The 20,603-nt window shown below is 45.3% G+C and overlaps 1 protein-coding gene across 10 annotated transcripts in view; it reads right to left on the reverse strand.

Annotated features, from left to right (window-relative positions):
* Positions 1-20,603, reverse strand: part of ADGRB1 (adhesion G protein-coupled receptor B1) — a 281,838-nt gene that overhangs the window by 133,404 nt on the left and 127,831 nt on the right. For all 10 annotated transcript variants that reach the window (XM_039357090.1, XM_039357092.1, XM_039357084.1 and 7 more), the window contains 4 exons: positions 20,072-20,266; positions 13,484-13,552; positions 8,878-8,986; positions 7,446-7,589 (listed from right to left, as the gene is read on the reverse strand). In XM_039357090.1, the coding sequence (XP_039213024.1) occupies positions 7,446-7,589; positions 8,878-8,986; positions 13,484-13,552; positions 20,072-20,266 (517 nt within the window). The remainder of the gene's footprint in view (positions 1-7,445; positions 7,590-8,877; positions 8,987-13,483; positions 13,553-20,071; positions 20,267-20,603) is intronic.

The following is a 20,603-nucleotide window of genomic DNA, read 5'->3' on the forward strand; positions in this document are numbered from 1 at the left end:
GCTAGGGGGTTGGACTAGAAGACCTCAAGCTCCCTCCCAGCCCTATGATTCTAAAATGGTCCCCCCCAAACCCCATAAAGGGCTTCACAGGTGACATAGTCCATGCTTCATGTATCCTACACTATCAACTTTATCCAGACATGACGCTTGTAGGAAAAGGGGATTAAGGAAGTTGAATTTGAATTTGCACAGACTGTCATCCACTGACTTCTTGGCCAGCTTGCGGGTGAGGTGTCCATTATAAACGGATTCTTCTGCGTATAAGAGTCATCTAAACACCAGCTCCAATCCACAAAACAAGAATAAAGTGGTTGGCTTTAGCTTTAATGCAATTTGATCTGGAGTTGCTTTTTTGTGTGTTGTTTTGGGACGCAAGAAAGCTGCCTCCATGCAACCTTTGTAATTGAGGGTACTTAAGTCTTTTTTCAATTAGCAATCCTCAACCATCCAGCCTGCCTGCGTCTGATCATCTATTCCCATTGTACCACTGCTGCTCCAATTAAGTGCCTCTTCAATTTAATGTTTTCCTTAAAAAAAGAAAGAAAGAAAGAAACACACTGGCTGCAGCACAATTAGGTTGCCCTGCGCAGATTTGCTAAACCTGTGCCGTGAAGAGACACCATTAGCCCATGGGACAAATACCGTTCGGAAATAGAAGTTGGGAATGAAATGGAAATCAAGCATATCCGGTAGGCTGTGCTTTGTCAGCAGCTTTTTTTTGGGAGAGAATTGGATGGGATGTCCCAAAGGTGCTTTTTCAAGAGGTCACTGGACTTTATTTTTCCTTGATCTTCATCCGAGAAGCTTCTTCAGTTCTGACTGAATGGTGGAGGATGGAAAGATTTATATTCCTTGTAGTCATCTGGTCATTAGTACTCTCCCTGAGAGTGGTTGAGGCCGCTAGGAGGTTTATCTGTGCCCCCAGGGCAGGGGTGGGATTGAAATATCTGAACAACAGGTTCTCTTATTGGATGCAGGCCTGGGCCTCCGAGGCCTAGGACGAACTTCCGGAAGTGGCATCCACGCATTTCTGGCAGGCTGTTCTAGGCCTGGGAGGCCTCGTCCAGGCATCTGAGGCCTAGAACAGACTTCCGCAGTTGCATCCACGCACTTCTGGCAGGCTGTTCTAGGCCTGGGAGGCCTCCTCCAGGCCTCCGAGGCCTAGAGCGGACTTCCGGAAGTGGCATCCGTGCACTTCCGGCGGGCTGTTCTAGGCCTGGGAGGCGTCCTCCTGGCATCTGAGGCTTAGAACAGACTTCCGCAGTTGCATCCACGCACTTCTGGCGGGCTGTTCTAGTCCTGGGAGGCCTCCTCCAGGCCTCCGAGGCCTAGAGCGGACTTCCGGAAGTGGCATCCATGCACTTCCAGCGGGCTGTTCTAGGCCTGGGAGGCGTCCTCCAGGCATATGAGGCCTAGAACAGACTTCTGAAATTGCCTCCACGCACTTCTGGCAGGCTGTTCTAGGCCTGGGGGGCCTCCTCCAGGCCTCCAAGGCCTAGACTGGACTTCCGGAAGCAGTGTGCATTCAGCCTGTTCTCCGAACTCAGCAAATTTTAGCTACCGGTTCTGCTGAACTGGTGCAAACCGGCTGAATCCCTCCACTGCCCCAGGGTCACCTGAATAGTGCAAATGGGTATGGAACCTTCTTGGGACTACTGAAAAGACCATGTTGTAAACTGGAGAGAGGTGGCGTTGTGTCCCTCGCCCTCTGTTGAGAGAGGGCTGTTCAGTTTTGACCTAGATGGCCTCTTTGACCCCGCTTTCAAACCAGCGGTCCTCTCTGTCCAGAATGTGGACTTTGCTGTCTTCAAAAGACTGGCCTTTGTCTTTCAAATGCAGTTGGACTGGTGAATCTTGTCCTGGTGGGTTTGTTCTCCTATGTCAGTGGTGGCAAACCTATGGCACGCGTGCCAGAGGCGGCACTCGGAGCCTTCTCTGTGAGCACATGCACCGTTGCCCCAGCCCCACCTCCCCCCATGGCCCCCTCCTCACCAGCAGCCCCCCTGGAGGAGAGTCACCCCCGAGTGTGGCCCATGCAGAGCAGCACAGCCAAGGACATGGCAGTTGGGCAATGGGGACAAGACTCTGCCCTCACAGCCTGTCACGTGCAGTTGATGCTGCGGGGCGCGGGCAGAGGGCGTGGCTGCCATGGCACTGCTGGACCACCTGGGCAATCTGCAGCAGGCCGTGGAGGCAGTGGGTGGCCCTTCGGGCGAATGGGGCGGGGTGGAGCAGGGGTGGAGCATGTGGGGTGGGGTGGAGCGGGCAGAGAGGGGAGTAGAGTGGGGGGCGGGGACAGTTTTGGGGCACTCAGTCTCTAAAAGGTTCGCCATCACTGTCCTATGTTGTGCCAGGCGTTTCAATCCTTCTATCCTCCGCCATTCAGTCAGAACTGAAGAAGCTTGTTGGATGAGAAGCGAAATGTCTTCAAAGAAAACCAAAGAAAGCACCTTGAGGACAACCGTTGCCTTGCAGTTGTTCAACCGGTTTGCCAATCTTTAAGGGGTAAGGGGAGGAGAAAGACCCTCACCTTTTCCCCTTTTATCCTCAGGGGCAGTCCTAGGAGACACTTCGAGGTCAGGGTGGTAGTTTTTTTTTTTTCAAGGGTGAATGCTGAGCTTTGAGTGACACCCTTAACAGAATAACAGAGTTGAAAGAGACCTAACAATATTGATTGGTTTATATTATTATGTATATTTTTAATTTGTTTATGTTTATGTTATAAGGGAGTCAAAGTGCGTTATGGACTTGGTTACTTGTATAGTTGGGTAATGTTTTTTTTAGAGTTTGATTTATTTATTTATTTATTTATGAGACTTATATACCGCTTTAAGTGCAAGCACTCTCTAAGCGGTGTACACCAGTAAGCAATGTGTGTGTGTATATATATATATATATATATATATATATATATATATATATATATATATATATATATATATATATATATATATATATATTTACATTGCCCCCAACAATCTGGGTCCTCATTTTACCTACCCCAGAAGGATGGAAGGCTGAGTCAACCTTGAGCCGGTGAGATTTGAACCGCTGACCTGCTGAACACAGTCAGCTCAAGTGGCCTGCAGTACTTGTTTATTTGTAACCCTGTACTCAGCTCTGGGAAGTGGGGAAGGGGGGGTAGGGGTGGGTGGGTCTTGGGATGTATATTGTATAAAACTTTTCAATTAAAAAAAAAAGAAAGGGACCGTGGAGTTTTTCTAGTTCGCCACCCCGCCTCGCTCAAGCAGGAGACCCTATACCAGGGGTTTCAAACTGCCGCCCTGCAGACCGGATGCATCATGGCGAAACTGCCCCCACCCCGTTTCCAGCAATGGAAAAAAAAGTCACAATACGTCGTGACATGTCACGTGACGTTGCGAGTTTCACACCCCTGAAGTGGTATAGGGCACTTCAGACAAATGGCTGTCCAATCTCTTCTTAGAAACCTCCATTGTTGGGGCACTCACAATGTCTAAACCGCTCGCCTCCAGAAATCGTGGGCGCTCCATCACTGGATATTTTCAAGAAGAGACTGGACATTCACCTGTCTGAGATGGTGTAGGTTCTCTTGCTTGAGCAGGGGGCTGGACTAGAAGACCTCCAAGGTCCCTTCTGACTCTATTCTATTCTATTCTATTCTATTCTATTCTATTCTATACTATTCTATTCTAATTCTAATTCTACTCTACTCTACTCTTCTCTACACTGCACTCTACTCTATTCTACTCCCTACTCCACTCCACTCCACTCCACTCCATTCCATTCCATTCCACTCCACTCCACTCCACTCTACTCTACTCTACTCTACTCTACTCTACTCTACTACCCACTCCACTCCACTCCATTCCATTCCATTCCATTCCATTCCATTCTATTATTCTATTCTATTCTATTCTATTCTATTCTATTCTACTCTACTCTACTCTACTCTACTCTACTCTACTCTACACTCTACTCTACTCTACTCTACTCTACTCTATACTCTACTCTACTCCCCACTCCACTCCACTCCACTCCACTCCACTCCATTCCATTCCACTCCATTCTATTCTGTTCCCTATTCTATTCTATTCTATTCTATTCTATTCTATTCTATTCTATTCTATTCTATTCTATTCTATTCTACTCTACTCTACTCTCTACTCTACTCTACTCCCCACTGCACTCCACTCCACTCCACTCCATTCCATTCTATTCTACTCTACTCTACTCTACTCTACTACCCACTCCACTCCACTCCACTCCATTCCATTCCATTCCATTCCATTCCATTCTATTCTATTCTATTCTATTATTCTATTCTATTCTATTCTATTCTATTTTATTCTATTCTATTCTATTCTATTCTATTCTATTCTACTCTACTCTACACTCTACTCTACTCTACTCTACTCTATACTCTACTCTACTCCCCACTCCACTCCACTCCACTCCACTCCACTCCACTCCATTCCATTCCACTCCATTCTATTCTATTCCCTATTCTATTCTATTCTATTCTATTCTATTCTATTCTATTCTACTCTACTCTACTCTCTACTCTACTCTACTCCCCACTGCACTCCACTCCACTCCACTCCACTCCATTCCATTCTATTCTACTCTACTCTACTCTACTCTACTCTACTCTACTCTACTCTACACTCTACTCCCTACTCCACTCCACTCCACTCCACTCCACTCCACTCCACTCCACTCCACTCCACTCCACTCCACTCCATTCCATTCCATTCCATTCCATTCCATTCCATTCCATTCCATTCCATTCTATTCTATTCTATTCTATTCTATTCTATTCTATTCTATTCTATTCTATTCTATTCTTCTGAAGGCAAATGTTAGGAAGTTTCTCTTTAATTCCAGGTTGCTTCTCTCCTTAATTAGTTTCCATCCATTGTTTCTTTATCAATCCAATATGCTCAGGGATGGATCCTCAGATTATTTTGGGAGCGTGGCAGGATTCACAGATGGCCAGTGGCAAGGAACATGCACCTCCCTGCTCTCTGTTTTGTGGCTTCTCCTGTTGGTTGCGTTCATGTTTGCTGCTGTCTGCCTCAGCCTTCCCATGTGTTCAACTTGCCTCCCCCTCCCCCACCTGTCCACCGACCTAGAAGTCTGCAACAGTGGGCCAAATTTAAATTACATTTAATGTTTTCCTGCAGTTTCCGTAGAAGCAGCTTTATTTCTTCCCACCTAGCAATTTCTCAGGCTGGCCATTAGCATTCATCTGGCACCCATAACCGTGTTACTCTCAATTACTTCTGTGAAAGGGAAGGTCACAAGAGAGGGATGTTGGAGCCTCAGCAGCCTCACTGAGGACCTGACCTCCTATCTATACTTATTTGGAGTAGAGAAGAACTTGGGAAAGGTGTGCTTCCTATCTGAGGTTACAGGTAATTCGGAGAGGATTCCAATAGGGACTCTGTCCATGCACAAGGCTAAACTTTGGATCTTCTTTCCAGGAGAATGGGTTCTCAATTGCCTAAGGGCAGACCTACTGGATTGATTGATCATGTACCGACAGAAGAGAATATTTGTAACCCGGAAGTAAACTGTGGGGTCCTTGGTGCTCTCTGAGCTTGGTTGTTTTCTGGCAGATGTTTCATTACCCAACTAGGTAGCATCATCAGTGCTAAAAGGGAGTGGGATTTGTGAAGAGGAAGAGGAGGAAGAGGAGGAGGAGGAAGATGAGGAGGAGGACGAAGAGAAAGAGGAGAGGAGGAAAAAGAGGAGGAGTAGGAGGATGAGGAGGACTATGGAGTCCTTAATGCTCTCTGAGCTTGGTCGTTTTCTTGCAGATGTTTCATTACCCAACTAGGTAGCATCATCAGTGCTAGAAGGGAGTGGGGTTTGTGGGGAGGAGGAGGAGGAGGAGGAGGAGGAGGAAGAGGAAGAGGAGGAGGAGGAGGAGAAGGAAGAGGAAAAGGAGGAGGAGGAGGAAAAAGAGGAGAGGAGGAGGAGGAGGAGGAGGAGAAGGGAGGAGGAGGAGGACGACGACTATGGAGTCCTTAATGCTTTCTGAGCTTGGTTGTTTTCTTGCAGATGTTTCATTACCCAACTAGGTAGCATCATCAAAGCTAGAAGGGAGCAGAAATTGGGGAGGGGGGGAGGAGAAGGAGGAGGAGGAGAGGGAGGAGGAGGAGGAGGAGGAGAGGGAAGAGGAGGAGGAGGAGGAGGAAAAGGAGGAGGACTGTGGGGTTCTTGGTGCTCTCTAAGCTTTGTTGTTTTCTTGCAGACATTTCATTACCCTAACTAGGTAACATCATCAATGCTATAAGGGAAAGAGATTTGTGGGGGGGGGGGAGGAGGAGGAGGAGGAGGAGGAGGACTGTGCAGTCCCTGATGCTTTCTGAGCTTGGTTATCCCAAACGTGCTTTTCCAAAAGGCAACTGGATTTACTTCGGGGGGTTTTTCCCTCAAAAATGTTTTACTTCTCATCAAAGAAGCTTCTTCACAACTGAAGAAAGTTCCTGGATGAGAAACAAAATATTTCAAGGGAAAAAAACCCAAGAAACCCCAGTTACCTTTTGGACAAGCACCTTTGGGACAACTGTGCCCTGAATAATTGAGAATTTCCATTGACATCCTGAGCTTGGCTGTTTGGTGGAAGGACTTTCCTCCAGAAGTTGCGGGTGCTCCAACATTGGAGGTGTTAAAGAAGAGACTTGACAGCCATTTGTCCAGGATAGTATGGGGTTTCCTACTTGAGCTGGTGGCTGGACTAGAAGACCTCCAAGGTCCCTTCCAATTCTGCTATTCTGTTGTGCTTTGCTATGTAACTCCAAGTTCAGATTGGTGGTCTAAGAACTGAGTTATCCATATATATATTTTCTGAGGTTTTCGTGAGTGTTTGTATGTAGGTCTTTGGTTATTCAAGTTTTCTCCCGCGTAAAATTGGAAGCGTCTTGGTGACGTTTCGACAAAGTCCCATTCACCATCTTCAGGCTGGTGTTTTCGGCTTCGTGCTTCTAGGAGCAATGTGTGATCGTAGTTGTTTCTTCCTTTTAACTGCCAGTGGGGGTATGAACTGATTGGGTGGGAGCTTGGTGTGTTCTGATTGGGTGGAGGTGTGTTCTGATTGGATAGGGGCTTGGCTATGCTCTGATTGGATGGGGGTTGGCTGTGCTCTGATTGGATGGGGGAGAACACTCCCACCCAATTTGTTCATACCCCCACTGGCAGTTAAAAGGAAGAAACAGCTACGATCACACATTGCTCCTAGAAGCACGAAGCCGAAAACACCAGCCTGAAGATGACGAATGGGACTTCGTCAAAACGTCGCCAAGACACTTCCAATTTTACGCGGGAGAAAACCCGAACAACCAAAGACCTAAATATATATATATTAAAGCAGAAATAAAAGGATGTAACAAGGAAGGATGAAAGTTTACAAAGCATGAACAGATTGTATTCCACCAGGAACTTGCACCGTTTATTCTCACCTGCTATTCCTGTGGAGAAGATGCTTTTCGAAATGGTGACCTTGTCTTCTGCATTGTGAGCCCAATCCACCATTCCTCGCCAGCTTTTGACAGGGAAAGTGAGACCTTTAGCTGCCTTAACAGGCAGCTTTTGGATACTGACAACTTGAGTGAAGAGAGGAAGAAAGAAAGAAAGAAAGAAAGAGAAAGAAAGAAAGAAAGAAAGAAAGAAAGAAAGAAAGAAAGAAAGAAAGAAGGAAGGAAGAGAGGAAGGAAGGGGAGATAGAGAGAAAGAAGGGAAGGGAAAGGAACGAGAAAGAGAGAGAGAAAAGGGAAGGGAAGGGAGGGAAAGGAAAGGAAAGAAAAGGAAAGGAGGAGGGAGGGAGGGAGGAGGAAGGAGGGAGGGAGGGAGGAAGAAAGAAAGGAAGGAAGGCGATAGAGAGAAAGAAGGAAAGGAAAGGAAAGGAAAGGAGAAGGGAGGGAGGGAGGGAAGGAGGGAGGAAGGAAAGAAGAAAGGAAGGAGGGAAAGAAAGAAAAAGAAAGAAAGAAAGAAAGAAAGAAAGAAAGAAAGAAAGAAAGAAAGAGGAAGGAAGGAAGGAAGGAAGGAAGGAAGGAAGGAAGGAAGGAAGAGAGAAAGAAGGGAAGGGAAAGGAAAGGAACGAGAAAGAGAGAGAAAGAAGGGAAGGAAAGGAAAGGAAAGGAGAAGGGAGGGAGGGAATGAGGGAGGAAGGAAGGAAGAAAGGAAGGAGGGAAAGAGAAAGAAAGAAAGAAAGAAAGAAAGAAAGAAAGAAAGAAAGAAAGAAAGAAAGAAAGAAAGAAAATTCAAACCCAATTATCATAGCCCATAATGAACAGCTGAAACAATCTGATTTGTCCTAGGCATTGATACACAAAAACTACAACAATTCCACCGTCCAAACATCCCTCAGCAATTAATAATTATGAAGTAGGGACGAATCACCCCAAACCATCCATCCACACCCCAAACGCTGAAAAATATCTAGATGCCCTTGAGTAGCCATTTCCCCGCCCTGCATTTTTCTATACTCCGGTACGACTTTATTCCCTCTCCGCCTGTGGGAATCGCACCATCGCCATTATTGCCTTACGAGGTGCGTTTTAAACCTCGCGTTTTGCGTGCCCATCCGCACCGTTAAATCTTATTACATTGCGTGTGTGTGTGTGAGTGTGTGTGTGTGTAAACCGCCAGGAGAGGCATAAATCAGACCCGCTGGGCATCTCCTTTCCCATAAACCCAAATTGGGTCAACCCCCCCCCCAAACTCATTGTGGTTTGATCTCAGCTCGCTCTCCTTCGGAGAAACTCATCAATCCTGCATCGGAAAGCTCCCTTTGGATGGAGGAAACGGTATCCACCATCCCATTCTTTGGATCCTACCACTTGGAAATCAACGGGGGGGAGGGGGACACTTGGATCGGTCCAACGTACTCACCCAGATTGTCGGTCGCTTGATAAGAGTCTTGAAATTCTTTCATGCGGAAGCCAACCACATCAATGAAGTCTTCCAGAAGGCGGAAAAGTTCTTTGATGTTCGGCCCCATCTGCGAGAACGGAGCAGGACCTCAGTGAGACAGGGCCGGTGGGAACCAGGGACATACAGGTAGTCCTTGACTTACAACTGTTCGTTTAGTGACCGTTCGAAATTACAATGGCACTGGGAAAAGGAACTCGTAACTTAAGTTGCGTTATATGTCCTGTTTTCAACATTCTCCTTTCGACTTTTCCCCCCCCCCCACAAAATTGAAATCGTTTTGATCTGTTAAGATTTTCTCAAAAGGGATGTACGGTTCAACGGGTTTACAGTTAACTACAGGTAGTTTTCAATGTACGACTGGTTGCTTCGGAGTTATAACGGACCTCCCCAGGGATACTTACAACCCAGTTCCAAAGTTTTGATGGCTGCCCCTACCTCTTGACCTTGCAAAAGGGGCCTAGGCCTGGGTTTCTCAACCTTGACCATTTTAAGGCATGTGGACTTCAACTCCCAGAATTCCACAGCCAGCATTGCTGGCTGTGGAATTCTGGGAGTTGAAGTCCACATGCCTTAAAATGGTCAAGGTTGAGAAACACTGGCCTAGGACAACTCACCGTGGCCAACTCACTGCAGGACCGTGAGACAAGAGTTACACGGATATTGAAGAAACGGTGGAATAGATTCATGAAAGAAAGGATGCAAAAGGAAGGACATAATGACATGCGAGTAACAAAACATATTTTTTTAAAAAAATATATTTTAAATAATTAAATGGAATTGTCCCTTTTGTGCCTTTTTTCAAGAGGCAACTGGACTTTGTTTTTCTTTGAAGACATTTCGCGGCTTATCCAAGAAGTTTCTGCAACTCTGAAGAGAAGGGAAGGATTTATACTCCTTGCAGACTTACTTTCTTTCTTTCTTTCTTTCTTTCTTTCTTTCTTTCTTTCTTTCTTTCTTTCTTTCCTTCCTTCCTTCCTTCCTTCCTTCCTTCCTTCCTTCCTTCCTTTCTTTTTCTTTCTTTCTTTCTTTCTTTCTTTCTTTCTTTCTTTCTTTTTCTCTTCTCTTCTTTCCTTTCTTTCTTCCTTTCTTCCTGTCTTTCTCTGTCTCTGTCTTTCTCTCTCCTATCCTTCTTCTTTCCCTCCCATCTTCCTCTTTCCCTTTCATCTTTCTCCCAAAGGTGCTTTTTCAAGTGGCAACTGGACTTTCTTGTTTTTATTTGAAGACGTTTCGCTTCTCCTCCAAGAAGCTTCTTCAGCTCTGACTGGATGGTGGGGAAGGGAAGGATTTATACTCCTTGCAGACAGCTGGTCATTTGCATCCTTTTAGAGCGTCCTTGAGGCCACTTGGAGGTGTGTCTGTGTCCTCAGAGTAACCTGAGGGGTGCAAATCGGTGTGGAGTCTTCTTAGAACTGCTGAAAAGACCGTGTTGTAGACTGGAGATAGATGATGTTGTATCCCTCCCCCTCTGTTGAGGGAGGGCTGTTCAATTTGGAGACAGATGGCCTCTGGGATCCCTCTTTCAAACCAGCGGTCCTCTCTGTCCAAAATGTGGATTTTGCTATCTTCAAAGGACGAGGGGGGACACAATAGCAGCGTTCCAATATCTCAGGGGCTGCCCCAAAGAAGAGGGAGTCAAGCTATTCTCCAAAGCACCAGAAGGCAGGACAAGAAGCAACAGATGGAAACTAACCAAGGAGAGAAGCAACCTGGAACTAAGGAGAAACTTCCTGACAGTGAGAACAATGAACCAGTGGAACAACCTGCCTCCAGAAGCAGTGGGTGCTCCATCACTGGAGGTTTTTAAGAAGAGACTGGACAGCCATTTGTCCGAAATGGTATAGGGTTACCTGCCTGAGCAGGAAATGACCAGCTGTCTGCAAGAAGCATAAATCCTTTTACTCCTCCACCATCCGGTCAGAGCTGAAGAAGCTTCTTGGGTGAGAAGCGAAACGTCTTCAAAGAAAAACAAGAAAGTCCAGTTGCCTGGTGAAGAAGCACCTTTGCAGATATGGAATTAACCCGTTTCCCACTCAGCTCCATCACACTGAACTGTCGGCTCAGGGGAGCTTCCGCTGACCTGATTAAACATGTCGTATTAACTCAGTGGAGGATTTTATCCCACGTCTTTGCCCTAGAGCCCCGCTGGGATGATGCACGCAGAAAAATGCCACTGTGGGCCAGACAAAAACGTTTCCTTAAAAAAAAAAAATGGGATGTGACAGCTTCTTCCTTGCTTGCCGCATCTCGGCGTTGCAGCATTTTGTTGGAAAAATCTGCTAAAAGAGATTTGTCGCTGTGCCATCAAGGTACCTTTGATAATATTGAACTAAGGCTTCCGAGCCTCCCTTTGTCTTCTTGCCTACATGTTTGGCTTTTCAAAAGGCAGCACTTTTTTTTTTTTTTTTTGTATGTCTGGGTTGTTGCTTTTTCTCCTCTTGCATCCGAAAGGAAGCCAAGCAAACGTTTTTTGCACAAAAGCTTAGCTTTTATTTTATTTTTTTCTTTCATTTTTTCTCTGTCTCTCTCTTTGCAGCACAAAGCCAGTTCGATGTAGTGAGGAAAGTCCTAGCACAAAAGCCAGGAGACAGTGAGTTCTAGTTCCACCTTAAGCATGAAAGCTGGCTGGGGGACCTGGGGCCAATCACCAGGAGACTGTGAGTTCTAGTTCCACCTTAGGCATGAAAGCTGGCTGGGGGACCTTGGGCCGATCACCAGGAGACTGTGAGTTCTAGTTCCACCTTAGGCATGAAAGCTGGCTGGGGGACCTGGGGCCGATCACCAGGAGACTGTGAGTTCTAGTTCCACCTTAGGCATGAAAGCTGGCTGGGGGACCTTGGGCCGATCACCAGGAGACTGTGAGTTCTAGTTCCTCCTTAGGCATGAAAGATGACTGGTTGACTTTGGGCCAATCACCAGGAGACTATGAGTTCTAGTTCCACCTTAGGCATGAAAGCTGGCTGGGGGACCTTGGGCCGATCACCAGGAGACTGTGAGTTCTAGTTCCTCCTGAGGCATGAAAGATGGCTGGGGGACTTTGGGCCAGTCACTAGGAGACTGTGAGTTCTAGTCCTGATTTAGACATGAAAACTGGCTGCATGACTTTGGGTCAATCACCAGGAGACTGTGAGTTCTAGTTCCTCCTTAGGCATGAAAGATGGCTGGTTGACTTTGGGCCAATCACTAGGAGACTGTGAGTTCCAGTCCTAATTTAGACAAGAAAACTGTCTGGGGGACCTTGGCCGATCACCAGGAGACTGTGAGTTCTAGTTCCTCCTGAGGCGTGAAAGATGGCTGGGGGACTTTGGGCCACTCACTAGGAGACTGTGAGTTATAGTCCTGATTTAGACAAGAAAACTGTCTGGGGGGCTTTAGGTCAATCACCAGGAGACTGTGAGTTCTAGTTCCACCTTAGGCATGAAAGCTGGCTGGGGGACCTTGGGCCGATCACCAGGAGACTGTGAGTTCTAGTTCTTCCTGAGGCATGAAAGATGGCTGGGGGACTTTGGGCCAGTCACTAGGAGACTGTGAGTTATAGTCCTGATTTAGACAAGAAAACTGTCTGGGGGGCTTTAGGTCAATCACCAGGAGACTGTGAGTTCTAGTTCCACCTTAGGCATGAAAGCTGGCTGGGGGACCTTGGGCCGATCACCAGGAGACTGTGAGTTCTAGTTCCTCCTGAGGCATGAAAGATGGCTGGGGGACTTTGGGCCAGTCACTAGGAGACTGTGAGTTATAGTCCTGATTTAGACAAGAAAACTGTCTGGGGGGCTTTGGGTCAATCACCAGGAGACTGTGAGTTCTAGTTCCACCATAGGCATGAAAGCTGGCTGGGGGACCTTGGGCCGATCACCAGGAGACTGTGAGTTCTAGTTCTTCCTTAGGCATGAAAGATGACTGGTTGACTTTGGGCCAATCACTAGGAGACTGTGAGTTCTAGTCCTGATTTAGACAAGAAAACTGTCTGGGGGACCTTGGGCCAATCACCAGGAGACTGTGAGTTCTAGTCCTGATTTAGACATGAAAACTGGCTGCATGACTTTGGGTCAATCACCAGGAGACTGTGAGTTCTAGTTCCACCTTAGGCATGAAAGCTGGCTGGGGGACTTTGGGCCGGTCACCAGGAGATGGTGAGTTCTAGTCCCATTTTAGGCATGAAAACTGTCTGGGGGACTTTGGGTCAATCGCCAGGAGACTGTGAGTTGTAGTCCTGATTTAGACATGAAAACTGGCTGGATGATTTTGAGCCAACCATAGGGAGACTGTGAGTTCTAGTCCCTTAGACCCTAACTGTTAATGTGGTCACATGATCGTGGTGGGATTGCTCAATCACAGAACTTCAAATCTGGGTTGTAAATACCCCTCAGGTAGATCCATCAAAACTTCCAACAGTCGCTAAGCAAATGTTGTTTTATAGCTTACTATGCAGATAGTCCTCAACTTATGACCACTAAGCAAAGTGGTCATAAGTCCAGACTACCTGTATAATAAACTCTGAGAAAATTGCCATTTTCCCCTCCAAGCAATTTCCAGAAGGTTATAATGGGAAGCTGAAAGATTCACGTACCAGCTGGGCCTCTTCCCACTTGTCTCTGTTGTCTTCGGTCAGGATGTTGCTAATTACCTGGACGAAGTTCTGAGAAGAAAAAAAAACAAAAACAGAAAGCCAATGGATTCCTCCCTGAAATTGACACACCGTCGTTGACATATCCTTTGATCATTCCATTCTAATTGTCCCCATCTTCAAATGGAGAAGCAGAGGAAGACCTTTCTTTCAGAGCCATTCATTAGATCACAGCTTTTCAACCAGTGGTACGGGTACCACCTGTGGTACATTGATACCTGGCAGGTGGTACGCGACCATCCCAGAAAAGTGGTAGCGGGAAAGGGGAATGAGCTGAACCGATGGCAGCACCGCACAAGCCTGAGCGAGAGACGGCTGGAGCTGCAGGGCTGTCAGGACTCAGCGGAAGCGCCAAGATCAGCACCAGGCTCCAAGTGGAGCTCGGCACTGATCCTGGCGCTTCTGCTGAGCACAGAAGAAGCGCCGATCAGCTGGAATGTTGCAGCCTCTCCAGGGTCTTGTGATTTACATTCAGATGCTTGGCCACTGATTCATATTTATGACAGTCACAGTGTCCCAGGGTCATGTGAAGTGGCCAAAACCTGCTGCAACCACCCAGCAGACGGGGGGAATAAAAACCAAACACCCTCACCCCACCCCCGTTGCCAATCCTCAACAGAAATGCTCACAACAATAAAAACCTCAGACAGGAGGAAGAGCACTGCCGGGTGGGCAGGCAGACGTCTTGATCGGCTGTGTCTTGGGGGGCACTTTTTTCAGTGCCATTGTAACTTCGAACAGTCACTAAGCGAACTGTTGTAAGTCGAGGACTACCTGTACTTCATCACCTTTTTCCTTTTTTTTTTTTTGGTCATCAAGTTTTTGACCCCTTGCTAGGTAACTGGTGGTAATCAGATGTTGCCATATCCTAAAAGTGGTACAATGGGTGAAAAGGTTGAAAAGCCCTGCATTAGATAATGATGAAGAAGCCAGGAAGAAAGGGTCTTCATCTCCATCTCTTTAGATTTTTAAGGCATGCGGTCATGGTTTTCCCCACCCTCCCAGGATTGAGAGACAGATGTTATGTGAAGAGGACATTTCAAGGACATTTCTCAGGTTTGCCAAGGTTTTCAACCAGAAGTGATTCATCCATTGGTGGACCTGATCTTCTATTCCATCTGCGCTAGCCATTATGGACACAGGCCAAGAAAAGATGAAGGTACAAAGAATTCATTTCTATGAACTTCTGAGAAGGTACGAAGAATTCATTTCTATGAGTCTTTTTTCCCTGCAACGCATTCAGCATGGGTTTTGAGAAGCAGCACAACAATATTTCTCAACTTTGGCACTTAAATGTAGGTGGACTTAAATGTAGGTGGACTTCAGCTCCCAGAATTCTTAAATGTAGGTGGACTTAACTGTAGGTGGACTTAAATGTAGGTGGACTTAAATGTAGGTGGACTTCAGCTCCCAGAATTCTTAAATGTAGGTGGACTTAAATGTAGGTGGACTTAAATGTAGGTGGACTTAAATGTAGGTGGACTTCAGCTCCCAGAATTCTTAAATGTAGGTGGACTTAAATGTAGGTGGACTTAAATGTAGGTGGACTTAAATGTAGGTGGACTTCAGCTCCCAGAATTCTTAAATGTAGGTGGACTTAAATGTAGGTGGACTTAAATGTAGGTGGACTTAAATGTAGGTGGACTTAAATGTAGGTGGACTTCAGCTCCCAGAATTCTTAAATGTAGGTGGACTTCAGCTCCCAGAATTAAATGTAGGTGGACTTAAATGTAGGTGGACTTAAATGTAGGTGGACTTAAATGTAGGTGGACTTCAGGTTGGGTGGACTAGCGTCTAAATATACCAAGGCAGCATTTGATATTGGAAATTCACTTCTGGAGTGATGGATTATCCTACTGAAATGCTCAAGTATGAAGAACTGCACATCCCAGGATTATTTTCAAACCAGGACATCGTTGATTTCAGCCTCCCAGGTTTTAAAGCTGAGCTGAAACTTCATCAAGAATCATCCCCAGGTGGTTGAAGGCATCGCCATTTTCACCACCATCACCACCAATGACTTTCATTTCCCATAACTGTCTGGTTTGGTACAGCAACGAAACAGGACAGGTATAGACTCCAACAGGTAGTCAAGATTCCAGAAAGAAGAATTACAGCCAGCCTGCCTTCCATTGAGGACCTGTATATTTGAGGACCTGTATATATCTTCCTGGGCTCCAAGATCACCACAGATGGGGACTGCAGCCGAGAAATTAAAAGACGCTTGCTCCCGGGGAGGAAAGCTATGGCAAATCTAGACAGCATACTAAAAAGCAGAGAGGTCACCTTGCCAACAAAAGTACGTACAGTCAAGGCCATGGTTTTCCCAGTTGCAAGATATGGCTGTGAAAGTTGGACCATAAGAAAGGCTGAGCGCCAAAGAATGGAGGCTTTTGAACTCTGGTGCTGGAGAAGACTCCTACGAGTCCCCTGGACTGCAAGGTGATCAAACCGGTCAGTCCTAGAGGAGATCAACCCTGACTGCTCTTTAGAAGGCCAGATCCTGAAGTTGAAACTCAAGTACTTTGGCCACCTAATGAGAAGGAAGGACTCCCTGGAGAAGAGCCTGATGCTGGGAAAGATGGAGGGCAAGAGAAGAAGGGGACGACAGAGAATGAGGTGGCTGGATGGAATCCCTGAAGCAGGAGGCGTGAGCTTCAGTGGACACCAGAAGATGGCGGAGGACAGGAAGGCCTGGAGGAACGTTGTCCACGGGGTCACGATGGGTCGGACATGACTTTGCAACTAACAACAACAACTATTCTGAGGGCCAGAAGGAGGGCTGAAAAAAAAAAAATATCCACAGACCCCTCACATCCTGGACATAAACTGTTTCAACATTTCCCCTCAAGATGGCACTATAGGGCATTGCACGTCAAAACATTTTTCCCTCCTGCCATCACTCTGTGGAACACTTGGTTCTCTCAGTTCTGCCTGAAGTCTATATTAACCCAAGTAGCTACAGCTGTAGTAATACGACTTATCCTTCTTATTATCTTCTTTATTCCCTCTTTTATTTGGGTGAGGAAATAATAACAATCATCATCATCATCAACAACAACAACAACAGCAACATAACACTCCGGACTTAACAATTGTCGATAAGAAAGACAAAAAAGTCTGGATAGTGGACAGGCAGTGCCTGGAGATAGCAGAATAGAAGAGAAAGAGCTGGAGAAGATAACAAAATACAAAGACCTACAAATAGAAATAGAAAGACTGTGGCAAAAGCAAGCAAGGGTAGTACCAATAGTAATAGGCTCCTTGGGTGCAATACCAAAACAACTGGAGCACCACTTGAACACCATTGGCATTGACAAATTAGCTATTAGTCAGTTGCAAAAGGCGGCCTTACTAGGAACTGCTTCCATCCTGCGACGGTATCGGTAATACCATCAAACATCCACATCTGCCTATCCCAGGTCCTGGGTGAGGACTCGATAGGTAGACAAAAATGCCAAATCCAGTCTGAACATCTGGCTGACTGTGCGATGATCCATAACAGTAACAACAACAACAACAACAACAACAACAACAACAACAATAATAATAATAATAATAATAATAATATTGGAAGGGACCGTGGAGGTCATCTAGTCCAACCCCCTGCTCAGGCAGGAAACCCTACACCATTTCAGACAAATGGCTATCTAATCTCTTCTTTAAAAACTTCCAGTGTTGGAGCATTCACTGCTTCTGGAGGCAGGTTGTTCCACTGGTTAATTGTTATAACTATCAGGAAGTTTCTCCTTAGTTCTAGGTTGCTTCTCTCCTTGATGAGTTTCCATCCGTTGCTTCTTGTCCTGCCTTCAGGCACTTTGGCGAATAGCTTGACTCCCTCTTCTTTGGGGCAGCCCCTGAGATACTGGAAGACAACTATCATGTCCTCCTTCGTCCTTCTCTTCATTAAACTAGACATACCCAATTCCAGCAACCGTTCCTTATGTGTTTTAGCCTCCAGTCCCCTGATCATCTTTGTTGCTCTCCTCTATACTCTTTCTAGAGTCTCAACCTCTTTTTTACATTTCGGTGACCAATGATATGATGATGATGATATGATGATGCTTTGCATGTACCATGAGTCCGTCAGTATCCAAGACAAATTCCTTGAGTGTCTAATCACTCTTGGCCAGATAAAATATTCAATTCAATTCAGATCAATTTTACTTGGAGGAAAAGAGGAAAAAAAACAGGGCAATGGAGTGACCTGCTAAGAATGGACGCAAAACTTCCCTCCACTCTTAGGATGAATTGAATTATTTATTAATTGATAATAATATTATTATAATTTGGCATGCCCAAACAACTTTTTTTCCCTCTTGCCATCTCTCTGCTGAGCACCTAATTCCCACAGCATTGTCTTATGTCTAAGGATATTTACTCATGTAGTAGGGCTGTAACAGTGCAGAACATGTGTGCAGAAGTGTCTTTGGATAGTGCTGGCTCAATGGCCTTGAAACGGAGATGAGCACACACACACACACACACACACACACACACACAACCTATAGTCAGGAATGACTAGCGGAGTAAAATCCACAAGGACTCCTTTACCTCCTTTTTTTTAATTACTTCTGATTACTACTGTAATTACTGAATCACTACTCATCTTTACTATTGTGTTCTCCTATTGGCATTTTAGGATTATCTTACTTTGTTGCTTGAATGTCCACTAAGAGCTTCTGCACCGGAGACAAATTACTTGTGTGTCCAACCACACTTGGCCAATAAAGAAATCTATTCTATTCTATTTCTATTTCTATTTCTATTCTACTCTACTCTACTCTACTGTAATTCTATTCTATTCTATTCTATTCTATTCTATTCTATTCTATTCTATTCTATTCTATTCTATTCTATTCCATTCCATTCCATTCCATTCCAAGAACAATTAATCAGTGGAGCAACCTGCCTCCAGAAGCAGTAAATGCTCCAACACTGGAAGTTTTTAAGAAGAGACTGGACAGCCATTGGTCTGAAATGGTGTAGGGTTTCCTGCCTGAGCAGGGGGTTGGACTAGATGACCTCCAAGGTCCCTTCCAACTTTACTACTAGTACTACTACTACTACTATTATTATTATTATTAATTCCATTCCATTATATCCCATTCCATATTCTATTCTATTCTATTCTATTCTATTCTATTCTATTCTATTCTATTCTATTCTATTCTATTTTACTACTGTAATCCTATCCTATCCTATCCCATCCCATCCCATCCCATCCCATCCCATCCCATCCCATCCCATCCCATCCTATCCTATCCTATCCTATCCTATCCTATCCTAGTCTGCATTTTGTTCTGCCCTGCCCTGCCCTACCCTACCCTACTCTACTCTACTCTGCTCTACTCTACAAAGCATTCTAAAGAAAGATGGCTATAATTCCTGGTTATTTTGTAAAAGTGCAAAAAGTCTTAAGCTCTTATAAATCCATTCCTACCACGCTTGTCAATTTGTCACTGATTGCTTTCTGAAGATGAGATTCTATCAGGGGTGTTTGTACCAGCGAAACATCTACTGATCAAGGCATTAACAGGAATTGACTGCCCGGGTGAGCACATTCCCTAATCGATACCCCTCTTTGCTATTTGTTTACTGATGCTCTAATCTCTTGTTATCCATCCTGTTTAGACAGGCGGATGGCTGATTGCTGATGCTTCAGGGCTGATCAGCTAGAGCCTCATCAAATGCTGCCACCTCTTCCTAGATGTCTTTGCTTGCAGGGGTACCTGCGGGATTGAAAGCTTTCCTCAAAATGATGAATGCTTTATGCTGTCACGCCTGTCTCTGCGCCTATAGATTGTACATGCAACTTCACAGCATGTGAAAAAAAAAAAAACTATGAAAGGGCTCCATTGGAATCACTCTTTCCAAAGTCTTTCTCTTACTTTGAGAAAACTTTAAAACGCTTGGACTTCAATTGCCACACATTTTCAAGTTGTCAAGATTGACGAACACTGCTCTGGAATCAAGACTAAATTCAGAACTCTCCGATTTTTATTTTTTTTTAAAAAAAAATAGAAGCATTTAGTGTCAACGCTGCTAACATCGGTTGTTCTTGCTTTGACAATCTATGGAGATGCAGCCATTTTCCTTAACTTGTGTGTTACTCTTAGAGTTAGAATTAGATGATACTGGGGAGGGAGGGGAAAGAATGTGTATGGGAATTAGTTAGACATAACAATATCGCAATAGTGTGTGATTCAAGGTTGTTTGAAATAAGAGATGATAAGAAATGGCGGGTTGGAGAACTGGAGGGAAAGCCTGCATTTCAAACTAATTGGAGAATTTGATTTAGGACCGTTAACTAGAGGAGGGGATTGTGCTTTGATACCCGGTGCCCAGGGGAGGGGAATTCAGATTTTGGCTTCGCCTATGTACGTGCCGATGCCATGCTACTCAAATAAAGATCCTTTAAGGTAAACAATGCCTCGAAGTTCTTTGAAGAGTTTAATCTGTCGGAACCATGAAATTTAGAGCTTTACCCTCACATTAACTAACCTGTGGGATTCCTATTTGTCAACTCACCTGTACATCGCTCGAAGTCGGGTTGTAATAGGCCCTGCGGAAAATCTCTGTCATATTCCTAAGTACATCAAAGGTTGACAAGAGGTCCCCACTGTAGCTGGTTCCATCCTGAGAGATCTCCACCAGGTTTTGCAAGACATCTGAGACCCCTTCTCCAACTAGCCCCCGCTGGGCTTTTGAGAGATGCTCCCTGGTCTGGCAAGTCAAAAACAGAACAGATGTTATTTCATTATATTTCCTTTTTTTTTAAAAAAAAAAAAGAAAGAAACCCATACCATGTTTCTCACTACAGCACAGAGCTATTAAGGAAACATTTCAACCCACCAACCAAAATATAATATAATTGTTTCAAAGAACCTATATAATCTAGGTCAGGGGTAGGCAACCTTGGCTCTTTTATGACTCATGGACTTTAATTCCCAGAATTCCTGAGCCAGCATGGGGAAACTATGGCCCCCTTCATGACTCATGGACTTAACTCCCAGAATTCCTGAGCCAGCATGGCTCAGCTTGGAAACTTCTCCCTTTCCCC

The sequence above is a fragment of the Crotalus tigris genome, unplaced genomic scaffold (assembly GCF_016545835.1).
Source record: "Crotalus tigris isolate CLP2741 ecotype Arizona unplaced genomic scaffold, ASM1654583v1 scf7180000018864.669028, whole genome shotgun sequence".
Lineage (NCBI taxonomy): Eukaryota > Metazoa > Chordata > Lepidosauria > Squamata > Viperidae > Crotalus > Crotalus tigris.